At 41.4% G+C, this 27,036-nt stretch overlaps 1 protein-coding gene across 1 annotated transcript; it reads left to right on the forward strand.

Annotated features, from left to right (window-relative positions):
- The first annotated feature begins 55 nt into the window (after window positions 1-55).
- On the forward strand, window positions 56-27,036 carry rgp1 (GP1 homolog, RAB6A GEF complex partner 1). The gene is made up of 8 exons (XM_078550921.1): window positions 56-313; window positions 5,454-5,590; window positions 7,723-7,806; window positions 12,166-12,315; window positions 13,435-13,581; window positions 15,174-15,301; window positions 18,485-18,662; window positions 26,107-27,036. Exons 1-8 carry the CDS (start codon window positions 198-200, stop codon window positions 26,328-26,330), a joined length of 1,164 nt encoding a protein of 387 aa, XP_078407047.1. The 5' UTR covers window positions 56-197; the 3' UTR covers window positions 26,331-27,036.

Raw genomic sequence — 27,036 nt, forward strand, 5'->3', positions numbered from 1 at the left:
TCCGTTCCAGGTTTTACTGATTCCAGCCTCCATGCAGCACTGTTCCAATGCGCATGTGCGACGCCAGCAGGTTTCCGCTGCCGTTCTTCCACCGGATGTGAATGGGCACTGGCTTAGATTAGTAGCGGTTTAAATGGGTTGAGCTGGGGAGATCACTGTAAATGTTATAAAAAATAATTCAGAGTGGAGATCTCGGGATGATTGAGGTGGTGGCTAAACTCCTCCGGGGTCCGGTGTTTCTGACCGGTGAAGTATTGGAGTGCGTTATAACTTTCATCAACCCCATTACTGCCCGCTCCACCTCGGCCAGCAGGTAATGACCAGCGCGAGCGCCTGTCCCTCCGCGCGCGACAGTTACCAGGCAACCAGCGGCCGGGCCGTCCCCTGGTAACCAGGTGGCTCAGGCAGCGGGTCATGCCCTGTGACTGGTACATGTCCACAGGTAATGTCAGTAAGCGTCTTTCACCAGAATTCCCACCCCAGATATCTCTGCCTCTTCACCTCCCTTTGCTCTTTTAAAACACTCCTTAAAACCTATCTTTTTGCCTAAACTTTTGGTCATTTGCCCCATCTCCTTACGTGGCTCGCTGTCAAATTTCCTGTGTTAATGTTCCTGTGAAGTGTCTTGGGATAAAAGCAAAATACTGTGGATGCTGGAAATCTGAAACAGAAACAGAAAATGCTGGAAAAACTCAGCAGGTCTACCAGCATCTGTGGAGAGAGAAACAAAGTTAACGTTTTGAGTCTGTATGACCCCTCTTCAGAGCTGAAGAAGAAGGGTCATGTGGACTCAAAACATTAGCTCTGTTTCTCCCTCCACAGATGCTGCTAGACCTGCTAAGTGTCTTGGGATGTTTTATTGTGTTCTGCCTCCTCCAGAGGTCCCCAATATCACAGATACCAGTCTCCAGCCAATTTGATTAACTCCACATGACATCAAGAAATGGCTGAAGGCATTGGATACTGCAAAGGCAATGGGACCTAACGCCATTCTGATCGTAATACTAAAGACTTGTGCTCCAGAGCTAGCCAAGCTGTTCCACTACAACGACAACACTGACATTTATCTGACAATGTGGAAAATTGCCCAGGTATGTCTTATCCACAAAAACAGGGCAATTGCAATTTGGCCAGTTGCTGCCCCATAAATCCACTGTTGATCACCAGCAAAGTGATGGAAGGTGTCATCGATGCTGCTGTCAAGTGGCACTTACTCAGCAATAACCTGTGCACTGATGCTCAGTTTGAGTTCCACCAGGGCCACTCAGCTCCTGACCTCATTACAGCCTTGGTCCTAACATGGATAAAAGAGCTGAATTGAAGACAGGGGTGGGGAGTGACTGCCCTTGACATCAAGGTAGCATTTGACTGAGTTTGCATCAAGGAGCCCTGGCAAAGTTGAAGTAACCATCCAGATCAAAGCAGCCTGCTTGATTGGCAGCCCATCCACCAACTTAAACATTCACTCCTTCCACCACTGATGCACAGTACTATATGCAACATATATTGCAGCAACTCACCAAAGCTTCTTAAACAGCACCTTCCAAACCTCTGACCTCTACCACCTAGAAGGACAAGGGCACCAAATACATGGGAACACCACCACCTGCAAGATCCCTTCCAAGCCACACACCATCCTGACTTGGAACTATATTGCCTTTCCTTGCTGGCACTGGGTCAAAATCCTGGAGTTCCCTAACAGTACTGCGCACCAGATGGATTGTAGCGGCTCAACGAGGCTGCTTATTTAACCTTCTCGAGGGCAATTAGGGAAGGGCAACAAATGCCTAAATCCCATGAAAGAAAAAAAATGTTAATGGTGTGCATAAAATCAAGTTGTTGTTTGGTTGTCAGCTGATGAAGCATGCTTGTGGATATTTCTGGCTTTTATGTAGGCCAGAATTTTACGCATCCCTGTGGGGGACGAATGTGAAGTTGAAGGGAACATAGGAGCAGGAGTAGGCCATTCAGCCCATTGAGCCTGCTACGCCATTCAATATGATCATGGCTGATCATCCACTTCAATGCTATTTTCCCCACAATATCCCTATATCCCTTTTTGTCATTGGCATTTAAAAATCTCTCAATCTCTACTTTAAACATACTCAATGACTGAGCTTCCACAACCCTCTGGGGTCGAGAATTCCAAAGATTCACAACCCTTTGAGTAAAAAGATTTCTCCTCATCCTCGGTCCTAAGTGGCTTCCCCCTTATTTTGAAATTGTCTCACCTGGTTCTAGACTCTCCAACCAGGGAAACCTGCATCTACCCTGTGCATCCCTTTAAGTATTTTGTAGGTTTCAATGAGATCACCCCTCAGTCTTTGAAACTCTAGAGAATACAGGGCCAGTTTCCCCAATCTCTCTTCATCGGACAGCCCCGCAAAACTGGGAACAAGTTTCGTGAACCTTCGTTGCCCTCTACGGCAATAATATCCTTCCTAAGGTAAGGGGCCCAAAACTGCACAAAGTACTCCAGGTGCAGTCTAACCAAGGTTCTATGCAGTTAAAGCAAGACTTCACTAATCCTGTACTCAACCCCTCTTGCGATAAAGGCCAACAAACCATGAGCCTTCCTAACTCCCTCCGCCCCATGTGCTCTGATCACACAGCGATTTTATGCAGGGGTGGACAAGGGTTTGGATGGGCGCTCACCCTTAATTGGCCACTTAAGGGCTGTTTCCCACCCAACTTCAATTTTTAGACAAAACAAAAAACTGCGGATGCTGGAAATCCAAAACAAAAAAAACCTGGAAAAACTCAGCAGGTCTGGCAGCAATGGCGGAGAAGAGTACAGTTGACGTTTCGAGTCCTCATGACCCTTCAACAGAACTAAGTACAAATAGGAGAGGGGTGAAATATAAGCTGGTTTAAGGGAGGGGGCGGGGGAGAATTGGGGGGTTGGTTGTTGGGACGAGCAAGCAGTGATAGGAGGAGATAACCTTCAACACCTCTTTGTTCTTTTGCCTGTGACATCTTTTGGTTATCTCCTCCTATCATTGCTTGCTTGTCCCAACTCTCCTCCCCCACCCCCTGAACCAGCTTATATTTCACCCCTCTCCTATTTGTACTTAGTTCTGTTTGAAGGGTCATGAGGACTCGAAACGTCAACTGTACTCTTCTCCACCGATGCTGCCAGACCTGCTGAGTTTTTCCAGGTATTTTTCATTTTTTATTTTTTGTTTTAAAAGCAGAAAATGCTGGAAGCACCTGGCAAGCCAAACAACATCTTGAGAACCACCATCCAATCTGGTGCTTCTGATTATGACTTTTGCCTCATCCAGGGATTCCCCTCCACTGTGGTTGACAGGGCCCTTGTCTGTGCTGTCCCATTTCCCAAACTCTGCCCTCTCCACCTTCCCCTCTCACCCAGAACCACAATCGGGTTTCCCTTGTCTTCACCTTCCGCCCATCAGTTCCACGTTCAATGGATTATCCTCCATCGTTTCTGCCAGCTCAGGCATGATGTCCCGAACACATCTTCCCTTCACCTTTCAGCTTTTGGAAGGGAGCATTGTGTCTGTGTCACACTGGTCCACTTTTTAACCCCCTCCACCTTCAGGTGCAAATCCTCCCCTTGACCTTCTCTGCTGTAAGGAGAACAATCCCAGCTTCTCCAGTCTCTCCACATAACTGAAGACCCTCATCCTTGGTACTATCCTACTAAATGTCCTTATCAAGGCCATGACTTCCTAAAGTGTGGAGCCAGAATTGGACTCAACATTTCATATTTGGCCTAACCTGTAATTTATAAAGATTTATTATAACCTCCTTGCTTTAATATTCTATGTTTAGTATTGTCTATTTATGAAGCTAATGATCTCATATGCCTTTTTAACAACCTTAACAACTTCACATGCCACCTTCAAAGATTTCCTTATGTGAACCTTCAAGACTCTCTATCCTGCACTCCCTTTAAAATTGTACCATTTAATTTGCATAGCATCTCCTAATTTTTCCTTCCAAAATGCACCACTTAGCTCTTGTCTTCATTAAATTTCATCTGCTCTGTGTCTGCCCATTTCACCCATCAGTCTATGTGCGTGTGATGTCTGCGATCCTCCTCACTGTTTACCACATTTCCAAGCCTTGCATAATCTGCAGACCCTGAAATGATGCCACCTAAACCCAAGTCCAAGGCATTAACATACATCAAAAATGGTGCTTATACCAACCCCAATGCATACACTGTATTCTTGCCTCTGGTTTGAAAAACAACTGTTCAGTTCTTTCTTTGTCTTGACCAATTTTGCGTCCATGCTGCCTGTACCCTTTTAATCCCACAGGTTTTGATCTTGCCAACAAGTCTATTCTGACACTTTATCATATGCCTTCTGAAAGTATAGGGAAACATGGGGATCATTTGAGTTTCCATATATTTGTTCTCAACACAGTTGCAGCTGGATATAATTCCACATAAGACCATAAGACATAGGAGCAGAAATTAGGCCCTTCGGTCCATCGAGTCTGCTCCGCCATTCAATCACGGCTGATAGGTTTCTCAACCCCATTCTCCCACCTTCTCCCCGTAACCTTTGATCCCCTTACCAATCAAGAACCTATCTATCTCGGTCTTAAATACACATTATATAGCTACCCATTCTTGTGACGAGTGACAGTGTCGCTTTGTCTTGGTTAGCCTGCAATTTTGACGCAGCTGTCACATATTTTTATTATTATCGTCTCAAAAGGGCAGGTTGGAATGCCTGCTGCCACTCTTGAGTTTTGAGATAAATGAGAAATCATTCAAATGATCTTAGATAGATTTCCTCTCTGCAGTTGAGTGTATTTGCTGCCATTGTATCACTGCATTTAAATCATGTGTACTTAACTTGGGAGTAAGTAATACTAACGCTCATTGCCAAATGTGCTAAAGCACTAGAATATTAAGATGTTCAGCCTGGAAAGGGGTAAGTCAATACTTGATTCATACTGAGATCAAGTCAAGTACAGAGTTCTGTGGATTCTTGGTCATGTCTCATCATGAGAAAAGGGAAGGCATCATTGGTTTAATTTTTTTCTCCCAGCCCAGAAGCATTAGGGCCAATTTCAATACACTTATAATAACTTCCCCAAATTCCGCAAAGACTGGGAATCAAAGTATGAAACTCATTTAGTTGCTGAACTGTCTGAATGTTTGCCCAGTATCTAATAATTAAAAAATAATAATATTTTTAAATCCGGGTTTGAGTTGGACTTAGAAATTTTCGACCATTTATCTGCTGGAGTAATGATGAATTGGCCAGGGGTTTGGAAAGGAATTTGTGAAATATGCTAACGTAGTGTTAAAGCATTATTTTTCCAAGCAACCAATGCATTTTGAATATTCTGATTATCCTCAAAGTTTAATAGAAGCCCGCACCGTGAAAATGACTAAATCGCTTATTAGGTATTCACAAGCCTGCTAAAGTATTTTGGAACTTAAGCCAAAGGTTCTTTCTTTTATTTATCAGTGAGATGCTGGCATGGGCAAGTGCTCAGATACATTGCCAGTTTCATACCAGTGAGAGTCGTGTGGCACTTCCACCCTCTGAAGACACAAAGCATGATGTGCAGGCCGAGAATGAAACAGTTTTTGTTCCAAACAGAGGTAGGATATTTTCTCTGAGCTTCCTCCTACTTTTGGTACATGGAGGTCTGATTATTTCTGTTCTTCAGCTTGCCACTTTTTGAAATGTTGCAATATATTATGATTTGAAAATATACTACTTTTACACTGTCTTGAGATTTTCCATGTTTGAAAGTTTACGCACAAGAGCTTATATCAACAATCCTCATGAGAAATTAAATCATTAGTTTGACTGGGGGAGACCTCAATTGGCTGAATTTCTTTTAGTTTTTGTATTTGCTGTTTTAACCCCTTTCTTATTAAGCTAACACCTTCCCTCAGGTTTTCCTCCCCTTTCTCTAGTTTCTCTCCCATTATGTCGCCCTGAATTAATTTTGTCCAGGAGACCTTCCTCCTGCTCCCTTTACCCCACCATTTCCATCACATTGCTGATCACACATGCTGGCTGACATTGTAAAGGGCCAGAATTTTGGATGAAATGAAATTTACAGAGGGTGTAGTATGGAATTCCATTCACATACACACCATCTACTTTTACCACGTAACATTGCCCATATCCACATTTGCTTTTGTCTATTTGTTGAAACACTCACCCATGTGTTTGTCACCTCCAGGTTTGACTACTTTAATACTACTTTTTCTGTACTCCCATACTGTAATCTCTGTAAATTTCATATAATTGTAAACTCTGTTCACTGTATCTGATACTGCACCAGGTCTCACTGTCACCACTGACCTGTATTGACTTCCAGCCCCTGGACACCTCTAATTTAAAATTCTCATTGTATTGAAATCCCCCTATAGCCCCACCACTTTCTATGTCTCTCGTCTATGGCCGTACAACTCCCACTCGCACACTAAAATGAAAAGTTTCTTACCAAGATATCCTCATGGCTTTTCTCCCTCAGTTTCTGCACCAGTAACTTCTCATCCTCGTCAATTTAAACCTCTTAACTCACCTTTCCCTCCTCCTCTGCGTTCACCACCTTCCTTTAGCCTCTCCTTCCATATAAACTCAGCTACCCACAATAAAGGCCAACGCCTCAACCTCACTATCTCGCCTCCTTCCACCTCTGTGGTGCCACCTGTCTCCACCTTCACTGCTGAAACTCATTCACGTTTTTATTACTACCAGATTTAACTACTCCAACGCTCTTACGGTGATCCACCCATCTTCCTCTTCCATAAACTGAGCACATCTGAAATTCTGTAGCCTATATTTTTATTCTCACCAGGCCCATTCATCCTGTGTTTGCTGACCTCTATTGGCTGTGGAAACACTAACTCCTCAAATTTCAAATTCTCATTCTTGTGTCCAAATCTCTCCATGGCTTCACCCTTGTTGATAAATGCTCTTTCTTTTAGCACCTCAAACCTCAGAGAACTCTGTGCTCCTCCTACTTGGACCTCTTGGGCATCGCCCACTTCCTTTGTTATCGTTTCCTCCGCCCCTGCCCTTGCCCCTGCCCCTGCCCCTTTTGGCTGTTGTGTCCTCAGGTCAGTTCCTAAATTGGAATTCCCACCCTAAACCTCTTCGCCTCTCCACGATTCACTCTTCCTTTTAAGATGCTGCTTAAAGCCTACTTAATTGACCAAGAATTGGTCACCTGTCCTAATGCCTGCTCCTTTAGCTATGTCTGTTTTTGTCTGATTATGCTCCTGTGAAGCACCTTGGAACATTTTGCTACTATGTTCCATCGCCATTTAAATGTAAGCTGGTGTTTCTCTCACACAGGCCCTTTTTGCATCTCTCTCTTTGCCATACCATTGGTGGCTTTGCCTTTGGTCACTTTGGCCCCATGCTCTGTAATTGCCTGCTTTCATCTTCTGCACCTCCCTTTCCCCTTTTGAGAACAATCTTAAAAGCCTTAATATCTCCGTCATTAGCTTGATGTTCATTTTTCCCTTCTGCTTTTGTGAGGCACCTTGCAATTTTCATTTTTCTCGCCACACTATATTAAAGGTGTTGAATAAATGCAAGACCTTGCTGTTGTTTCAGTATCACCCTGGGTTATGTATTTACCAACTGAACTAATTTATTTGACTGTTCTTTAGTTATAGTCAAGAATCATGGTCTGGTCTGATAAAGATTTGTTTTCTTCAATTTTAGCTATCAATTAAATGTTTAGCAGAATCATTCTACTTATTTCCAGGTGAGCGTGGGAAATGTATTCTAGCCACTCCACCCAAGATACTGTTTTGCGACCTGAGACTTGATCCTGGTGAATCAAAGTCCTGTAAGTACACATATATTGGTAATCTGATCTAAACAAAGACTGTATTCCACCTTTTAACAGCAATTAAAATAGAGGCAGAGCTATACTTGCTTTGTGCTCCACTTTTTTTTTGTTAGTAATTGCTCTTTTGATGTTGTATGTTGGTCATAGTGTACTCACTGGTAATGTTAAGGGGCAGGAGGAGAGACAGATTTAACTAAAATCTATAATTACCAAACATATAGGTTTTGTCAATACAGACAATGTATTGTCTGTGCTGGCTTTTTGCTAAAGCAGCTCAATATGAATCTCAGTGCCCTGCTTTGTACCCCATACCTCCATTTAACGTCATTTCCTTAAAAAGAGAATGATCTCTGACACTACTATTCTTTAAAGCAATGCATTCAATGTTGTAATGAAGTTTCTCCTAACCCCTCTCCTCGCTCTCCTGTTAGCAATTTTAAATTGATGATTCTTAACCAGTGGAGATGCTCTTCCCTTGTTCATTCTCATCAAAACCCATCATTATTTTAAAAATCTTTTTTGGTTTTCTCTGCTGTAGTGGATATAGTATCAGTACCTTGGGTCTCAGGCATCATCCTGCTGGATCTATGCTATATGAGTTATTTTGTTTTAATGTACTTTCTAGAATGGAGCACCTTGTGCCACTGTTGCAATATCCTAACCATTGTACATCTGTGCCTTTATCATCACTCTTATATGTTGTACTCCTATTTATAAAATCTCAAAAGCATTTTTCTTATAGTTATATCTGTTAACCTTGGCTCAGTGGTCGCATCTTGGATCTGAATCAGAAGGCCATTTGGCCAATTTATTTTTTCTTCCATCCAGAAAACTCCTAAGAATCCAGCATTGAAGAAACTAATGGTGTCTTAAAAATTTCCAAGCTTTTTGTCCCCCCTCTTTTATCTCTTAAGTCTCCCATAAGTTGATCATTTTGTGTAGGGAAAAACATTTCCTATCAATCCTAAAGTTAACTTTTGCCATTTTATACCCATGACCCCCCTTTTGTTCTACTCCTGTAGTACTTCTAGTTTACTTTTCCCATTCCCTTGATAATCACCTCTCAAATGCCTCTCTTTTAGAATGAAAAACCCATGTTTCCCCAGCCTCTCCAAACAATAACAACACCAACTTGTACTTATATAGCACCTTTAACATAATAAAATGTCCCACAACACTTCCCAGAGGCATTGTAAAATAAAATATGACACCAAACCACATAAAGAGATATTAGGATAGATAACCAAAAACTTGGGAAAAATAAATTTTAAGGAGTGCGTTAAAGGAGGAAAGTGAAGTAGAGAGGCAGAGAGGTTTACGGAGGGAATTCTAAAGTTAGGGCCCAGACAGCTGAAGGTATGACCAACAGTGGCGGAGCAATTAAAATCAGGGATGCTCAGGAGGCTAGAATTAGAGGAGTACAGATATCTTGGAGGGCTGTAGAGCTGGAGGAGATTACAAAGATAGGGAGGGACCAGGGACAAACAGATCATTCCAGCCCCAAACACTAACCTATTCTCTGCACTGTTTCCACAACTTGAATATCTCCCTTGTTTCTTGGTGACCAGCACTAGTCGCTTTATAACTGAGATAAAATAAAGTTTGATCAGCACTACAATATTGTTTTCATTTGCATAAACATATGGTGATACTGGAATTGAATTTCTCCATTGAGTTTAATGCAGAACTTTGTAGGGGAGGACATAGGTTCCATTGAAGGCCCTTGGCCCAGCCATCTTCAGCTGCTTCATCAATGATCTTCCTTCCATCAAAAGATCAGAAGTGGGGATGTTCACTGATGATTGCACAATGTTCAGCACCATTTGCGATTCCTCAGATACTGAAGAAGCCCATGTCCAAATGCAGCAAGACCTGGACAACATCCAGGCTTGGGCTGACAAGTGGCAAGAAACATTCGTGCCACACAAGCGCCAGTGGCAATGACAATCTCCAACAAGAGAGAATCCAACCATTGCCCCTGAACATTCAATGGCATTGCCATCGTTGAATTCCCCACTGTCAACATCCTGGGGGGTTACCATTGATCAGAAACTGAACTGGATTGGCCGTATAAATACTGTGGCTACAAGAACAGGTCAGAGGCTAGGAATCCTGCGGTGACTCTCCAAAGCCTGTCCACCGTCACAAGTCAGGAGTGTGATGGAATGCTCTCCACTTGCATGGATGAGTGCAGTTCCAACAGCACTCAAGAAGCTTGACGCCCTCCAGGACAAAGCAGCCCGCTTGATTGGCACCCCTTCCTCAAACATTCACTCCCTTCACCTCTGACACACAGTGGCAGCAGTGTGTACCATCTACAGGATGCACTGCAGAAACTCCCCAAGGTTCCTTAGACAGCACCTTCCAAACCCATGACTGCTACTATCTAGAAGGACAAGGGCAGCAGATAGAAGGGAATACCACCACCTGGAAGTTCCCCTCCAAGCCACTCACCATCTTCACTTGGAAATACATTGTCATTCCTTCACTGTTGCTGGGTCAAAATCCTGCACCTCCCTTCCTAAAAGCACTGTGGGTGTACCTACACCACAGGGGCTACAGCAGTTCAAGAAGGCAGCTCACCACCATCTTTTCAAGGGCAGTTAGGGATAGTCAATAAATGCTGGCATAGCCAGCGGCGCTCACATCCTGTAAAAATGAATTTAAAAAACTTCATGCTCAACAGTGAAAAATAGAAAACTTTATTAAAAAATGATTGTGCCAGTCTACAAATAAATCTTAATTAGGTAAAAACAAAGGCCTGGATTTTACAGTAAGACTAAAGGTGAGGCAATTAGTATTTAACATTATTCTGAAATAAATTGGACCATGATTTCCAGCCTCCACACAAGTGCTGTCAAATTTGGAAATCGGGAGGTGGTGTCCCATTTGCCCTACTCCTCCGGAACCTTGCTGAGAGACTTGACATTGAAACTTTTTTTTATTTCACGGGATGTGAGCTTCGCTGGCTGGGCCAGCATTTATTGTACATCCCTAATTGCCCTTGAGAAAGTGGTGGTGAGCTGCCTTCTTGAATTGCTGTTGTCCATGTGGTGCAGATACACCCACAGTGTTGTTAGGGAGAGAGTTACAGGATTTTGACTCAGCGACAGTGAAGGAACGGCGATATATTTCCAAGTCAGGATGATGTGTGGCATGGAGGGGAACCTGCAGGTGGTGGTGTTCTCATGCATCTGCTACCCTTCTAGGTGGTAGTGGTCACAGATTTGGAAGGTGCTGTTGGAGGAGCCTTGGTGTGTTGTTGATGTGCATCTTGTAGATGGTAGACGCAGCTGTCACTGCGTCGGTGGTGTAGGAAGTGAATGTTGAAGATGGTGGATGGGGTGCCAGTCAAACGGGCTGCTTTGTCCTGGATAATGTCAAACTTCTTGAGTGTTGTTGGAGCTGCCCTCATCCAGGCAAGTGGGGAGTATTCCATCACATTCCTGACTTGTCCTTGTAGATGGTAGATAGGCTTTGGGGAGTAAGGAAGCGAGTTACTTGCCACTGAATTCCCAGCCTCTGACATGTTCTTGTGGCCACTGTTTATATGGATGGTTCATTTCAATTTCTGATCAGTGGTAACCCAGAGAATGTTGATAAGGGTGTGAAGTTGTAGTACTCACTATATACCCAATAAATACGCTAGAAAAAGATGATATTTGTGTAAATGAATTTTTGATGCCATGATAAGTCCTAATTATTGTCAAACAACCTCTTGGACACTGAACATTTACTCTTACAATTGTGCAGTCTTGTCCCTTCAGATATTATTGGATATCTTAAAAACAAGTTTTGACTTTTTCTTTCAGTCTCTTGTACCTCTCAATCCCATTTTTCTTTCCGTCTGTTTTTGTTTCCATAAATTATTTTATATTTAATTAAATACTGTAATTTAGACTTCCTGGTTTAGACTCTGCCTACCTCAGTGAAGATTCTTCAATCTAGTTGTTGAGGAGACCCCCCATTGCTTGCCCTGTTCACACAAGTCCTTGATCCCCTTTAGAAGGAATCATGCTCCTTTGACTGTCTGCTAACTGCAAATCACAGTGTAAAAGCCACAGAACTGGGGAAGTGAATGCATAATGAAGGCAAGCACCGCTGACTGTCAATTCTGGACCATTATGGACGTCCATAGTACCTGCTTCTGTAGTGACCATTTTAAAAATGCCACATGATATGGAATATGGGCATCCCTTTTTCTTTCTCTTTATGTTCAATCATTATTTAGGAATAAAAATTTATAGAAATACTATTAAAATTTAGCAATAGTTAATATTAGTAGTCATTATTTTTCATTCTATGATGTGATTTTTTTGAAATGATATGTGATTTAATTTTGCTGGAAATTTTTAGATTCTTACTGTGAACCTGTGCCTCTTGATGGTCCACCTTCTTTCCGTGGCCAGTCAGTGAAGTATGTTTATAAATTGACAGTTGGTTGTCAGAGGGTCAATTCTCCAATCAAACTTCTCCGCGTTCCTTTTCGGGTTTTCGTTGTTTATGGTAAGTCTGAGGTAAAGATAGCTTGCCTATTAGGAACTGCAGGTAACTTGTAAGATATCAAATTCCATAGACTGTGAAATTTCTGTTGCATTGTGTATTAAAAATTGAAATGCTTAATTTGTGACAAGACACATTTTTTTTTCCCTTTAAATTTGTGTTAAGATCCTCCTTGATGGCATCATAGGTTGGTGGATCTAATCCAGGCTTCTGTAGGGATAGGCCTCTCAGGATTTCCCCTTTTTAATCATGGTGTTTCTTCTTGCAGAACCAATTAGATCAAGAAAAAATACCATGCAGATGTATGTTCACAACCCCAACGCAATTATAGATAATGTACATTTTGATAAGGAAATTATACAATCCTTATATATTATGAGCTTGCATATTAGATTATTGATAGAAATTAGAGTTAAGTTACCTTTATAACAGTTGAAGTAAAATTTTCCTTTAAGTGGAAACTAAACAGAATACTTCAAGAAAAATGAGCACTGGTATTTGGTACAAAAACAGAATTACCTGGAAAAACTCAGCAAGTCTGGCAGCATCGGTGGAGAAGAGAAGAGTTGACGTTTCGAGTCCAATGACCCTTCAACAGAACAGTTCTGTTGAAGGGTCATTGGACTCGAAACTCAACTCTTCTCTTCTCCACCGATGCTGCCAGACCTGCTGAGTTTTTCCAGGTAATTCTGTTTTTGTTTTTGTTTAGGATTTCCAGCATCCACAGTAGTTTTTTGTTTTTATCACTGGTATTTGGTAAACTCAAGTTAAACCATGAGAATACAAAAGTTTTAAACATTGAAGAATTGTAGAATTTAGCTCCCAACTTAGCAGCAGCTGTATCTTTAGAAATAGTTACTTCACTGTTAGATGCTGAGGGTGGGTGAATTTTTGTCGCAGGCAGAAATTAGGTTGTAGCAGATTGGCCACCCATTTTGGCTAATGCCCAATTTTAACTCCCATTGAACTTCAGACATTGTGCAAATTAGTTGACTAATCTGGTGCTGCCCAGTTTCCACATGGAAGTAAAAGTGAAAGCTTGCCTGTGGCTGTGACTGTGTAAATAATTAGATTTCATTCATCAATATACTTTGTAGTGAAATGTGATTTTCTTCACATCAGGGTTAGAAGATTACCAGTTTCCTCCAGATGAAGCTGTCGCACCTACAAACCCATTTTTGGATGAAGATGAGAACATTAAAAAAGACACTAGATTAGTAGACCTGGCAACAGAAATGCTGATGACCAGCACATCTCGCCGTAGTCTTCGTGAGTATTTAATAATAAAATCAGCATTAGATAAAGACTGATTTCCTTCAGGCACTTATATACCCTTCAAATGTAGCCTATTAATGAAATTGCTGGATTTATATGAAGAGTGGTTTCACCAAGATAAGGAAGGAAAAGCTGGCTGTAATGGTCTTAAAAAAAGTCTTGTTTTTGTGCTGATTACCCTTCAAGAAGTTGTCAGGGACCATTGGAAGAGGTTCTTTTGAAGTTGAGAAAGCAACTTATCGAGGTGATTTTGCTCTGCTAAGCTTTTAATTTTAAAGTTTGTGAAAAATGATCCTACTTTAAACTGATTCTATCTTGAGCATTATTTTCCTTTCTATTTTTCGTGTGGCTTCAACATTACAAAAGGGATTTGCTTGAAGTTCTAAGCCTGGCTCAGTGAAGAAACAGATGTAACACCAGTAAATAGAGTTACTAACCTAAAGTGCTTTAGAAATCTAACCATAACTTTTAGTTTTCTTGCATTGCCACCATCTCTGATCTTCTCAGCAACTGCACCATAAAACAATCAAAAATAATTGCGTCAAGACTGATGGAAAAGTAAATTAACAGTCAATAGTAATAAATCAATACATTGTTCTGATGAAAGGTCATCTTGACCTGACACATTAACTCTGTTTCTCTCCAGAGATGTTGCCAGACCTGCTGAGTATTCCCAGTGTTTTTTTGTTTTTATTTAAGAACTTTTCATAAAAACACATACTATGTTTATTTCAAAGAAAATTGCTCCTTCATAAGAAAGTATTAGTGATAAAACTTATATTAACATGTCTACTCTTTGTCTTTTAATTTCCATGAATTAACATATATGCTCAGTATCGGTTTACTATAATATGGGGTACAGTTACATCTTGGCTATGTTACTTAACCTGTAATCCAAAGGCCTGGACTAGGGGGTCTAGAGACATGAATTCAAATCCCACCATGGCAGCTGGGGAATTTCAATTTAATTAATTATATAAAATTTAGAATCACTAATAGCGACCATGAAACTGCTGGCTTGCTTTAAAATCCAACTTTTAGGTTCTTTTAGGTAAGGAAACCTGCCATTCTTACCTGGCTGGCCTATATGTGACTCCAGACCCACAGCAATTTGATTGACTTTTAACTGCCCTCTGAAATGGCCTAGCAATCCACTCAGTTGTATTCAAGAAGGAGGGGTGCCACTTTTCAAGCCCAATTAAAGATGGGCAATAAATGACGGCCTTAACATTTATGCCTCCATCCCATGAATGAATTTTAAAAACGATAATTATCTCTTCCCAGCATCAGTTCCTGTGTTATGTGAGTTATCTGATCTCAAACAGGGATGCAGTTGGGGAGCTGCAGTTGGTCTCTTTAGCACTGAACTGTGGGATTGATGGGGATTTTTTTTTAAATACTCTAAATATGTATTGTATTCTAAAGAACATGAAAAGGGATGAGGAGATAATGACTCTTTGTATTGACCAAGCAAACATGAAGCAACAGTAAATGAACAAGACTTCAAAATCCAGTTGAATTGTTGTAGTGGTAATATTGTGCTTAAAAAATACTTTGATTAGTACTGTTTTGTATATTCTATTTAGATTTGTATAATATTACTAATATCCGTGGGAAGGTTGGAAAGTTTTGCATCTTCAAAACCATCTATAAAATTGGAGAGGATGTAGTGGGCACATTTGATTTCTCTGAAGGAGATATTCCATGTTTGCAGGTCAGCATATTTTGCACTTACTAGTCTTGGTAATTTAACTCTCTACTGCAGATATATGGTCCATCATTGTAAAAGTATTTTGATAATTCTTTTGTTGCCAAGTGTAATGCTAAAACAGCTAATACAAATTCAAATGTATTTATCTCAGAGCTCTTTAATGGCCAACTGTGCAAAAGTATTCGATTCCTGGTCTGTACTAAATTATCTGATTGCAGTTAATGTAAGGGTTGGGATTTTCTTTATTATATTGTTCATGGGATGTGAACGTTGCTGGCTCGGCCAGCATTTATTGTCCATCCCTAACTGTCCTCGAGAAGGTGGTGGTGAGCTGCCTTCTTGAACTGCTGAGTCCATGTGTTGAAAGAACAACTGGAGTGCTGTTAGGAAGTGGTTTCCAGGATTTTGACCCAGTGACTGTGAAGGAATGGCAATATAGTTCCAAGTCAGGATGGTGTGTGACTTGGAGGGGAACTTGCAGGTGGTGATGTTCCCATGCATCTGTTGCCTTTGCCCTCCTTTTTGGTAGGGGTCACGGGTTTGGAACATGCTGCTAAAGGAACCTTGGTGAGTTGCTGCAGTGCGTCTTGTAGATTGTACACACTGCTGTTACTATGCTTTGGTGGTGGAGGAAGTGAATGTTTATTGTGGTGGGTGGTGTACCAGTCAAGCAGGCTACTTTGTCATGGATGGTGTAGAGCTCCTTGAGTGTTGTTAGAGCTGCACTCATCCAGGCAAATTGAGAGTATTCCATCACACTCCTGACCTGTGCCTTGTAGATGGTGGATAGGCTTTGGGGAATCAGGAGGTGAGTTACTCACCGCAGAATTCCAAGCCTCTGACCTGCTCTTGCAGCCACAGTGTTTATGTGGCTAGTCCGGTTCAGTTTCTGGTCAATGGTAACCCCCAGGATGTTGATAGTGGATGATTCAGTAATGGTAATGCCATAGAATGTCATGGGGAGATGGTTAGATTCTCTTTTGTTGGAGATGGTCATTGCCTGGCACTTGTGTGGCGAGAATGCTACTTGCCACTTATCAGCCCAAGGTTGTATATTGTCCAGTTCTTGGTGCAAATGGAAATGGACTGCTTCAGTATCTGAGGAATCACGAGTAGTGCTGAACATTGTGCAATCACCTGCAAACACTTCTGACCTTATGATTGAGGGAAGGCCCTTGTTTAAACAACTGAAGCTGTTTAGGCCTAGGACACTACCCTCTGGGGGGCTCCTGCAGCAATGTCCCGAGACTGAGATGATTGACCTCCAACAAACACAACCGTCTTCTTTTGTGCTAGGTATGACTTCAACCGGTGGGGAGTTTTCCCCCTGATTCCCATTGACTCCAGTTTTGCTAGGGCTCCTTGATGCACCTCTTGAGTTCAGCTCTTTTGTCCATGTTTGGACCAAGGCTATGGTGAGGTCAGCAGCGGAATAGCCCTGGTGGAACCCAAACTGAGCGCCAGTGAGCAGGCTATTGTTGAGTAAGTGCCCCTTGATAGCACTGTCAACGACACTTTCCATCACTTTACTGACTATCGAGAGTAGACTGATGGGTCAGTAATTAGCTGGGTTGGATTTGTCCTGCTTTTTTTGTGGACAAGACGTATCTGGGCAATTTTGCCCATTGCTGGGTAGATGCCAGTGTTGTAGCTGCACTGGAACAGCTTGGCTAGGGCACGGCTAGTTCTGGAGCATAGATCTTCAGTAGTATTGCCAGAATATTGTCAGGCCTCATATCCTTTACAGTATCCAGTGCCTTCAGCCATTTCTTGATATCACGTAGAGTGGATCAAATTGGCTGAAGACTGGCATTTGTGATGCTGGGGAGAAGGCAGAGATGGATCATCCACTCATCACTCCTGGCTGAAGGTTGTTGCAAATGCTTAAGCCTTGCCTTTTGCTGGGCTCCCCCATCATTGAGGATGGGATATTTGTGGAGCCTGCTCCTCCAGTTAGTTGTTTAATTGTCCACCACCATTCATAACGGGATGTAGCAAGACTGCAGAGCTTAGATCTGATCCATTGGTTGTGGGATCGCTTAGCTCTATCTATCGCATGCTGCTTCCATTGTTTGGCACACATGTAGTCCTGCGTTGTAGCTTCACCAGGTTGATACCTCATTTTTAGGTATGTCTGATGTTGCTCCTGGCTTGCCCACGTGCACTCTTCATTGAACCAGGGTCGATCCCTGGCTTGGTGATAATGGTAGAACAGGGGATATGCCGAGCCATGATGTTACAGTTTGTGGTTGTGTGCAATTCTACTGCTGCTGATGACCCACAGCGCTTCATGCATGCCCCATTTTGAGTTGCTAGACCTGTTCGAAATCTATCCCACTTAGCACGGTGGTAGTGCCACAAAACACGATGGAGGGCATTCTCAATGTGAAGACGGGTTAATTACAATTTGATTACAATTATCCTGAGATAAAGAAGGAGAGAGGAGAAAATGATTAGTCATGGTTATTCCTCCTTGTTCCTCATCACTGTCCAATGCTCCTTTTTGAAATATGTCCATGGATGTTAGCTGAAGATGGGTTTGAGATCCACTGTGATGCCCTCCATGGCTGATCCCAGCCAGTGAGTATTCAGTCACTTGGGCAAGGTACTCATGGAATGCCAGTACCCCTGAAACAGTACCTCATGTAGGATTTGTACCTTTGGGATGGAGTCATATTGTTCTATAGTTAGAGAGATACTGCTAGTTCAGAGCATGAAGCTGTTGCTTCTCATGAATATGCAGATGCTAATCTAAATGTATGATCAGCCTCCACAGCATGATAGAATATTTGGCTTGGAAATGCCAGACAAAGCTGAACTGGGAAATGAAATCAGGAGAGCAATTTATGCACAATCATGTCTTTCAGTATTTTATTTTTTGTTGCACCTACAGGATGATGCTTGTTTATGTTTTTTTGTCCTTACTAAATCCCTCCTTTGAGCTTTCAGCATGAAATATTAATTGTTTCCAGTTAAATAATAGATGTGACTACAAGGTTTAATTTCCACAAATGCAAAACTCTGATGCCAGCCTTAAAGTTTTGCTCCTATAGTCATGGCTTGATAAATAAACCTTATGAGTTTTCAATATGGAACACTGCCATTAACTATGGGAATTAAAATTTAAACAATTATTGTCTTTATTTTTAGCCACTAATTTGAGTCCCAGTCTGTTCTTATTTGCAGTTCTCAGTGTCTTTACAAACTGAGGAGCATGTACAGGAAGAGTACCAGAGAAAACCAGGGCAACCTGTTTCTCTTAGTACACATGCTCGGCACCAGGAGTCATGTTTGCACACTGCTAAGACTCACTTCAGTTTACCTATTCCACTTAGCGCCACACCCAGCTTCATCACCAGTGTAGGTAAGTGTGTACCATTTGTTTTATTTATGTCATTATACAATCCATATGAGTTGATAATGCCAAGAGATGACCTGAAGAAGAGTCATACAGGCTCGAAACCTTTCTCTCCACAGATGCTGTTAGACTTGCTGAGTTTTTCCAGCATTTTCTGTTTTTGTCCAAGAGATGACCTGTTTTGTGTATTTAGGGAAACCTTAGAAGATCCACCTTTCTGCACTGAAGAATAAATCAAGTGGCCATATTCATCAGGAGCATTGCAAGTTACCCTCAACCATGACAGCTCTTGCTTACACTGCTGGTCTTCTGCCTTCAAACAGTGATTAAATGATCCCAATTAATTTTGGTTCCTGGTCCCTTGAAATGCAAATTACTACGGATTATTATAACTGTATAATTAAATAACATTAATTCAATGCAGTGTAATCATCAAACACCTACTAACCATGATGAGCCTATTGCAACGATTGGCATTGGAATCTCTGCATCATACTATCAAGCCCCATTGCTAAAAACTTATTTAATTTTTTTAACCAATTAAATGAATCAATTAATCAGACCTAGGGGATAAAGTTGACATTAAATAACAAAGGATAGTAACACTAAAGGATTCTGACTTTCAGGAAATTAAAATCTAAGGATTTTAGATAATAACAGTGAAGTAAAACATTTCAGTTAATCTCCCTATAAGCCAAAGTGATAAGCTGGTAAGTCTTTAGTTATTTAAGTGGCAACTTTAATTAATAGTCCCTAATAAAAAGAGGCATGTCAGGATAGTTTAGACCTGTAGAGTACACATCCTGTACCATGTGGGAACTCCAGAACACTTCTCATGTCCTGAACAACCATGTGCATGAAGTGTCATCAGGTGCAGTAGCTGGAGCTCCAGGTTTTGGAGCATGAGCAGAAACTGGCATCAATGTCCCTTCCATGACGTTCAGAGATTCGTGGATAGCATGTGGTCATCCCACAGCTTTAGGGTATGCAGGCAGTATGCGATATTCAATTCTGAACACTGGTGAGAGTGATGGTTCTTCTGCAGCCAGAGCCAAACTCACAGCACCACAGATAGCCCGGTTGGATAGCGGAATCGGGAAGAAGATTGGGAAATCAACAATGATGGGGAATTTGATTGTTAGGGGAACAGACAGGTGTTTCTGTAGCTGCAGACATGAATCCAGGATGGTATGCTGCCTGCTGGGTGCCAGGGTCAAAGATGTCACAAAGTGGTTGCAGAGCAATCTGAGGGAGGAAGATGAACAGCTGGCACCTGCGGTCCACATTTGTACCAATGACATAGGTAGAAAGAAGGAAGGATGAGGCCCTGCAGACAGAGTTTAAGGAGCTGGGGAAGAATTAGCAAGCATGACCTTAAAGGTAGTGATCTCCAAATTACTCCCAGTACCATGTGCAAGTGAGTATAAAAATAGGAGGATAGAACAGCTGATTGCATGACTGAGGAGATGTTGCAGAAGGGAGGGCTTTAGATTCCTGGCACATTAGGACCTATTTTTGTGAAGATGGGACTTGTACAAGGCAGACAGGCTACACCTGAACAGAGCTGGGACGATATCCTTGTGGGATGATTTGCTCGTGCTATTAGGAAGGGTTTAAACTAACTTGGCAGGAGGAAGGGGGCAGGAAATATTAGCAAGGAAAAGCAAGGTGCAGAGAGAATTGAGAGAGATTGCACTTGTTATGGCACAGCGGATGGTAAATGCTGAGTTGCTCAAATTCCAGAAGGAAACTTGAAACAGCTGCTACAACTGTTCTTACAATTTGTATGCTCTTTTGAGATGCGTGCCTTGAATGCAGTGGTAATAAGTCCACCGTCCTTAAAGGTTTTTTACAAAGCTAAATTAAACATTTATCAATAGAAGATTTTAAGCACATACATAGGTCTACAAATTACCACTATGATAACTCCTAGCTCCCCTAATCAATCTGACTCCCAGTTACACCTCCATTAAGGCAACAGTAAAAACAAATACATTTCAACAGACCCAGGCAAAGCACACAATACCTTGGACAGTGATATTCACAGTGAGCTTTCTTAGCTTCGGTTCCTGTAGACAGCAACTTGATACCTAGAGGTGAGAGGCTTTTCACACTTGTGTTAGATCTTAGAATTCCTTCCCCCTTTCACATAACCTCATCCCCTTTATACGTTTCTCCCTTTTAATGAAAATTCCATTGTTCCCATATGTTTTTTCAACTTTACTTTTCTCGCAATATAAATCTTTCATAGTTGTCACGACTCACTGGGGATAGTGCGCTGCAATGTCAAGCCCCACTGCTCCCTGAGCTGCGACAAATGCGAAAAAGTTTGATCAAACCACATAATTGTTTAATTTAGATTAACAGAATACAAGCACCAGGTTTGTAAACTTAATAAGTAAATAACTGTTCATTGAACAAATTGTTTTTAACCAGTGGCTAAAGAAAGAAATATGAACCACTAATTTCTAACTCTATAACCTAAACTTTACCCCTTCTTAAATCCCTATAAACACACATACAAGACACATAAGACACACAAAAATATGGATTTTAAGGGTGGAATAAAACAGTTCAATAGCACCAATTCCAGAGTACAGGATTTGATTGGTTGATTTTGATCGATGTCTTCCAAATTCCTTTCAGTTCTTTGTTGATGACACAAGGTGGTCTTCCAGCACTTTCAGTCTTTAGTTCACTGGTTGGGCACGCGCTTTTCAATGTCTCTAATTGTGATTTTCCCTTTTTCCTCTTGACAGGGGTTTTCAGGGAGAGAGTAGGTTATAGAGATATGAGGGGAAAAAAAGCCAGCTAGCTATTGTTGTAGAATTACTGGAATCTTACTCACACAGGAGACAGAGGTTTTAGGTCTTTTTCCTTTTAGGCTAGGAGCTATTCTGCTGCACTGCTCTCACAGAAACCCTGGTCACCTGGTCAGGAGCCAATTAAAACATTGTTGCCAGTCAGCTCCCCATTAGACTGGATTCCTCCTCAGCTCCATCCTGTCTTTCATGGCATACTCTGTTCCAAGACAGCAACATTGTATATATCCCTCACGCTGTTCGAGCAGACATGTCTTTCAAACTGCAGCCATTGTAATTTTAATCCACAGTCCAACAGAAATAAAAAGATATATTCTTTACATAGTGACTTAGGTGTATAAAATTATGAGGGGCCTAGATAGGGTAGACAGCAAAGAACTTTTCCCCATGGTGGAGGGATCAATAACCAGGGGGCATAAATTTAAGGTAAGGGGCAGGAGGTTTAGATGTGAGGAAGAATTTTTTCACCCAGAGGGTGGTGGGAATCTGGAACTCACTGCCTGAAAGGATGGTAGAGGCAGAAACCCTCATAACATTTAAGAAGCATTTGAATGTGCAATTGTGATGGCATACAAGGCTATGGGCTTAGTACTGGAAAATGGGATTAGAATAGGTAGGTACTTGTTTAACCGGTGCAGACTCGATGGCCCGAAGGGCCTTTTTCAGTGCTGTAGACGTCTGTGATTCTACTCATTTTAGCAGTAACCTTTGGGAAAAATAAACACACTGTTTGGCTTAGTCTCCTTTGGCTAAGTGTAACACCTACCATCTCTTTGAAATTCACCACTCTGGTTTAGCTAAAGATGCAAATGTTCCTCACACCTCACATTCTAAAACTTCAACCATGTTTACGTATTTAGCATTTCAAACCTAGCTACCCTTTTGATAACTCAAAAGCTCCAGACTAGCTGTCTTCAATTCAATTAAATCCCACACACACATACACACACCTACAGGCAGAGAAGCTAATCCAAACCCCACTATCAACCTACCTTTACAATAAATCACAATAATATTATGAAAATTATTATATTTTCATGACACTAGAGTAGGAAATAATATGGTATGTGGTGGGGTCAGAGTAAGAGGGAATGTCATAAGGTCTATCAAATTAAATTTGCTGTGCAAACTTGTGAATGCGTGGAGTGTGGTAAATAAAGTTGGTGTGCTGCAGGCACAGATACCCACATGGGAATATGATGTTATGGCGATAACGGAGACCTGATTTAAAAAAGGATAGGACTGGGTATTAGATATTCCTGGCTATGAGGTGTTCAGGAAAGGTCAAGAAATGAAGAAAGGAATACAAAAACAGGAAGTTATGATAAATCTGTATAAAACCCTGGTTCAGCCTCACTGGAGTATTTTGTCCAGTTTGGGCATCACACTTTAGGACACATGTGAAGGCATTAGAGAGTATGCAGAAAAGATTCACAAGAATGTTAAGGATGAGGAACCTCGGCTACATGGATAGACTGGAGAAGCTGGGATTGTTCTTCTTGGAGAGATTTGATAGAGATATTCAAAATCCTGAGGGGTCTGGACAGAGTAGATAGGGAGAAACCGTTCCCATTCGCAGAAGGGCCAGGAATCAGAGGATACAATTTAAGGTAATTAACAAAAAAAGCAATGGTGACATAAGGAAAAATACTTTCATGCAGTGCGTGGTGATGATCTAGAATGCGCTGTGTGGCAGTGTTGTGGAGCAGATTCAATTGTGGTTTTCAAAGAGTATTGGATAATTATCAGAAGTGAAAAAATTTGCTCAGCTACTGGGAAAAGTGGGGGGAGTGGTCCGGGTGAGTTGCCCTTCCTGAGAACTGCTGTAGACATATAACCATTCTATGGTTCTATGTAGCTCTATCCTGGATCTTGTAAATTAAGTACTGCATAAGATTTCAAAAACATGTTCCAATACCCAATTTTCTTCCTTTCATTGGGGACTAATGCTGACTCATGCTGACATGATCATGGGAGCCCGCAGGACCAAATCACTTACCCAAATGAAATTCCATGTGGGAAGAAGGGTATGCATGTTCAGATTCTGATTTTTACCCTCACCCATTTTTTGCGGAGCTTGTTCATTAGAGATCAAAAACAAGAATCCTTACTGACTTCCCCTTATCCACCTTCAGTCTACCTGTCGGCATGTCAACCAGGGCACTGTGGTCAATTGTGGCACTCATATTGCTGTCCTGATTGAGATCAGATAATTCAGCACAAACTAGGATTGAACTTGGAACTATTCTGACATGTATTGTTCAATTTTACACTCAGAAATGTATTTACTACCTGAGTCACTTGTAGAAGCTCTGAATCCTTTTGTGAGTCAACTCATTCTCTTCACTTGACTGGGTTCAGCTGGTAGCATTCTCGCCCCTGAGCCAGAAGGTTGTGGGTTCAGGTCCCACTCCAGGACTTGAACACAAAAGTCAAGGCAAACAACTTTAGTGCAGTATTGAGGGAGTGCTGCAAAGTTAGAGCTGCTGTCTATCGAATGAGACATTAAACTGAGGCCCCTGCATCTGCCCTCTCAGGAAGACGTAAAAGATCCTTTGGCACTATTTCAAAGAAGAGCAGGGGAGTTATTCCTGGTGTCCTGGCCAATATTTATCCCTCAGTCAACATCACCAAAACAGATGGTCTGGTCATTATCACATTGCTGTTTGTCGGAGCTTGCTAAGTGCAAATTAGCTGCCATAGTTTTACATTACAGCAGTTCTTCAGTGACTACACTTCCAAAGTAGCTCATTGGCTGTACAGTGTTTTGGGACACCCTCTGTTGTGAAAGGCACTATTTAATACAAGTCCTTCATTTAAAATAATGGTGTATTTAGTGTATATTTGTATGTTATCACCGTAGGTTCAGGACCCTACATTGCCAGGCAATGACCATCTCCAACAAGATAGAATCCAACCATCTTCCCTTGACATTCAGTGGCATTACCATCGTTAAAGCCCCCATCATCAACATCCTGTGGGTTACCATTGACCAGAAACTGAACTGGACCAGCCATATAAATAATGTAGCTACAAGAGCAGGTCAAGAGCTGGGAATTCTGTGGCAAGAAACGCACCTCCTGACTCCCCAAAGCCTGTCCACCATCTACAAGACAGAAGTCAGGAGTCTTATGGAATACTCTACATTTGCCTGGATGAATGCAGCTCAAACAACACTCAAAAAGCTTGACACCATCCAGGACAAAGCAGCTCGCTTGATTGGCACCCCTTCCGCAAACATTCACCCCATCCACCGCCTTCAACATTCATTCCCCCTATCACCTACATACAGTGGCAGCAGTGTACCATTACAGGATGCACTGCAGCAACTCACCAAGGCTCCTCCGACAGCATCTACTAAACCCGTGACCTCTACCACCAAGAAGGACAAGGGCAGCAGATGCAGGGAACACCACCACCTGCAAGTTCCCCTCCGAACCGCAAACCATCCTGACTTGGAACTATATTGCCATTCCTTCACTGTTCCTGGGTCAAAATCCTGGAACTCGCTTCTGAACAGCATTCTTGGTGTACCTGCACCATATGAACTGTAGCGGTTCAAGAAGGCGCTCACCACCATCTTCTCAAGGACAATTGGAGGTGGGCAATAAATGCTGGCCTAGCCAGCGATGCTCATATCCCGTGAAAGAATATGAAAAATTGTTGGAATATTTTGCTTTCTGCTCAGAAATATTTGGCCCCCTTTCTCAGCCTTCCTATTCTAAGTGAAGAACTACATTTGAAAGAAATACTTCGCATGGCATCAACACATGCATATTTACAAAGAGTAGTCACTGGATGATGATCAGGAGTTATTACTCTTGATTGAGCTATCTTACCCAGTTTTTTGAGCTCCACCAAACATAAACTCCAATCCATCCAAACAACTCTAGCTCAAATTCTCAGCCTTGTTCAGCTATTATACTGTCTTCACTGACCATTAATTGCTCCCTATCCCAGTTTGTTCCCTGCTTTTGTCAAAATTTGTAGTTTTGGGTGTTTCCCCAGTGGCAGAACCTTAAACATTGTGGGCCTTCTCTTTTGAAATTTTCTTGAAGAGACTTTTGAAGGAAGATGGAGGTGTTTGGGGGAAGAGAACGTTTCTCTTTTTGAGGGAAGAGAACGTTTCTCTTTTTCAGGGAAGAGAACCTTTCTCTTTTTCAGGGAAGAGAACCTTTCTCTTTTTCAGGGAAGAGAACCTTTCTCTTTTTCAGGGAAGAGAACCTTTCTCTTTTTGAGGGAAGAGAACCTTTCTCTTTTTGAGGGAAGAGAACCTTTCTCATTTTGAGGGAAGAGATTTTTGACTTCCTGTTTCCTTCTCCCAGTCCTTGCTTGATGTCTGAGTTTCTCTTCTGTCTTTCTCCCTCCCTCCCTCCTGTAAAATATACTGGGCATTTTGCCACATCTGAAGTCTATATGGTGGCCAGTTGTCAAGGAGTGTCATCTTCAGGAAAGAGGAATTATAGAGAGACCTATAGTGACTTCAGAACAAGAAATAAAATTGTTTAAATCTATACATTATACCAAATAATCTTAATATTTCAAATTTAAAAAAATCCTTACATTTTTGTATGATTTTAAACAATAAGTTGATATTGAAGTGATTAATGCATATGTTTCTATTTCAGTGTCCTTAAAGTGGCGCTTACATTTTGAGTTTGTCACAGCTCGTGAACCAGTGGAACCACCTACTGTACTTGAGAACCAATCGGAAATAATTACTTGGACTGGGACAGGGAAAATAGATGTGGACACATTCAGCTGGGATCTGCCCATGAAAGTGCTTCCAACCAATCCCGTGCTTGCATCTTATGTGTCACAGTTTGCATCTTCTAACTCCATCAGTATTTGAACTTCATTATTTTCTCTTCAGTTAAGGAACAGTACTTCGAAAATTTTTCAACTGCTGAATTTAAATGTCTGGATTTTAATAGCCTGCAATTGTACAACAATAACAAATGGAAAAGCAAAGAATTACATTTCCATAGGTGCTCTAAATGTATCGGTTTATGTACTGCTAAACAGGGGTTACTGGAATATATCATAATGTGAGATAACAGAACATTATTGTGTGGAAGTGAACAGTATTATTTTATGAAAAATATGTGCAGAGCAGGATTTATGGTGCCTAAAATTTCTATTAATTACATTGAAAAGTCAGAGGAGAAAAAATTCAACTTGGATATTTTCTTCTATTTTTTTAACTTCAATTTCAAAAATTTCTTAAATTTGAAAAGTGGTTGATCTGGAGATTCTGTCTTGAGTAGAAGTATTTTGCACATACCAAGTGGTTTATGGCTTTTGAAGTACTAGTAAAAGATATCACTAAATGTACTTTCTATTTGGTTATGGATTTTAATGTAACTAGTTTGAAGCCCATGAATACAGAGTACTGCAACTTTACATTTGTACTCATTCTAGTTTACATGTATATAACTTTCAACACATTCTTCACATTTAGTTAGCTAGCTGTTCTTGAGAATTTTACATTTTGTATTAAAGGTATACTTTATTCACTGTATTGTAACACACCAATAAATAAATCTTGTTAATCAATA

Source organism: Cetorhinus maximus, chromosome 1 (genome assembly GCF_964194155.1).
Source record: "Cetorhinus maximus chromosome 1, sCetMax3.hap1.1, whole genome shotgun sequence".
Taxonomy (NCBI): Eukaryota; Metazoa; Chordata; class Chondrichthyes; order Lamniformes; family Cetorhinidae; genus Cetorhinus; species Cetorhinus maximus.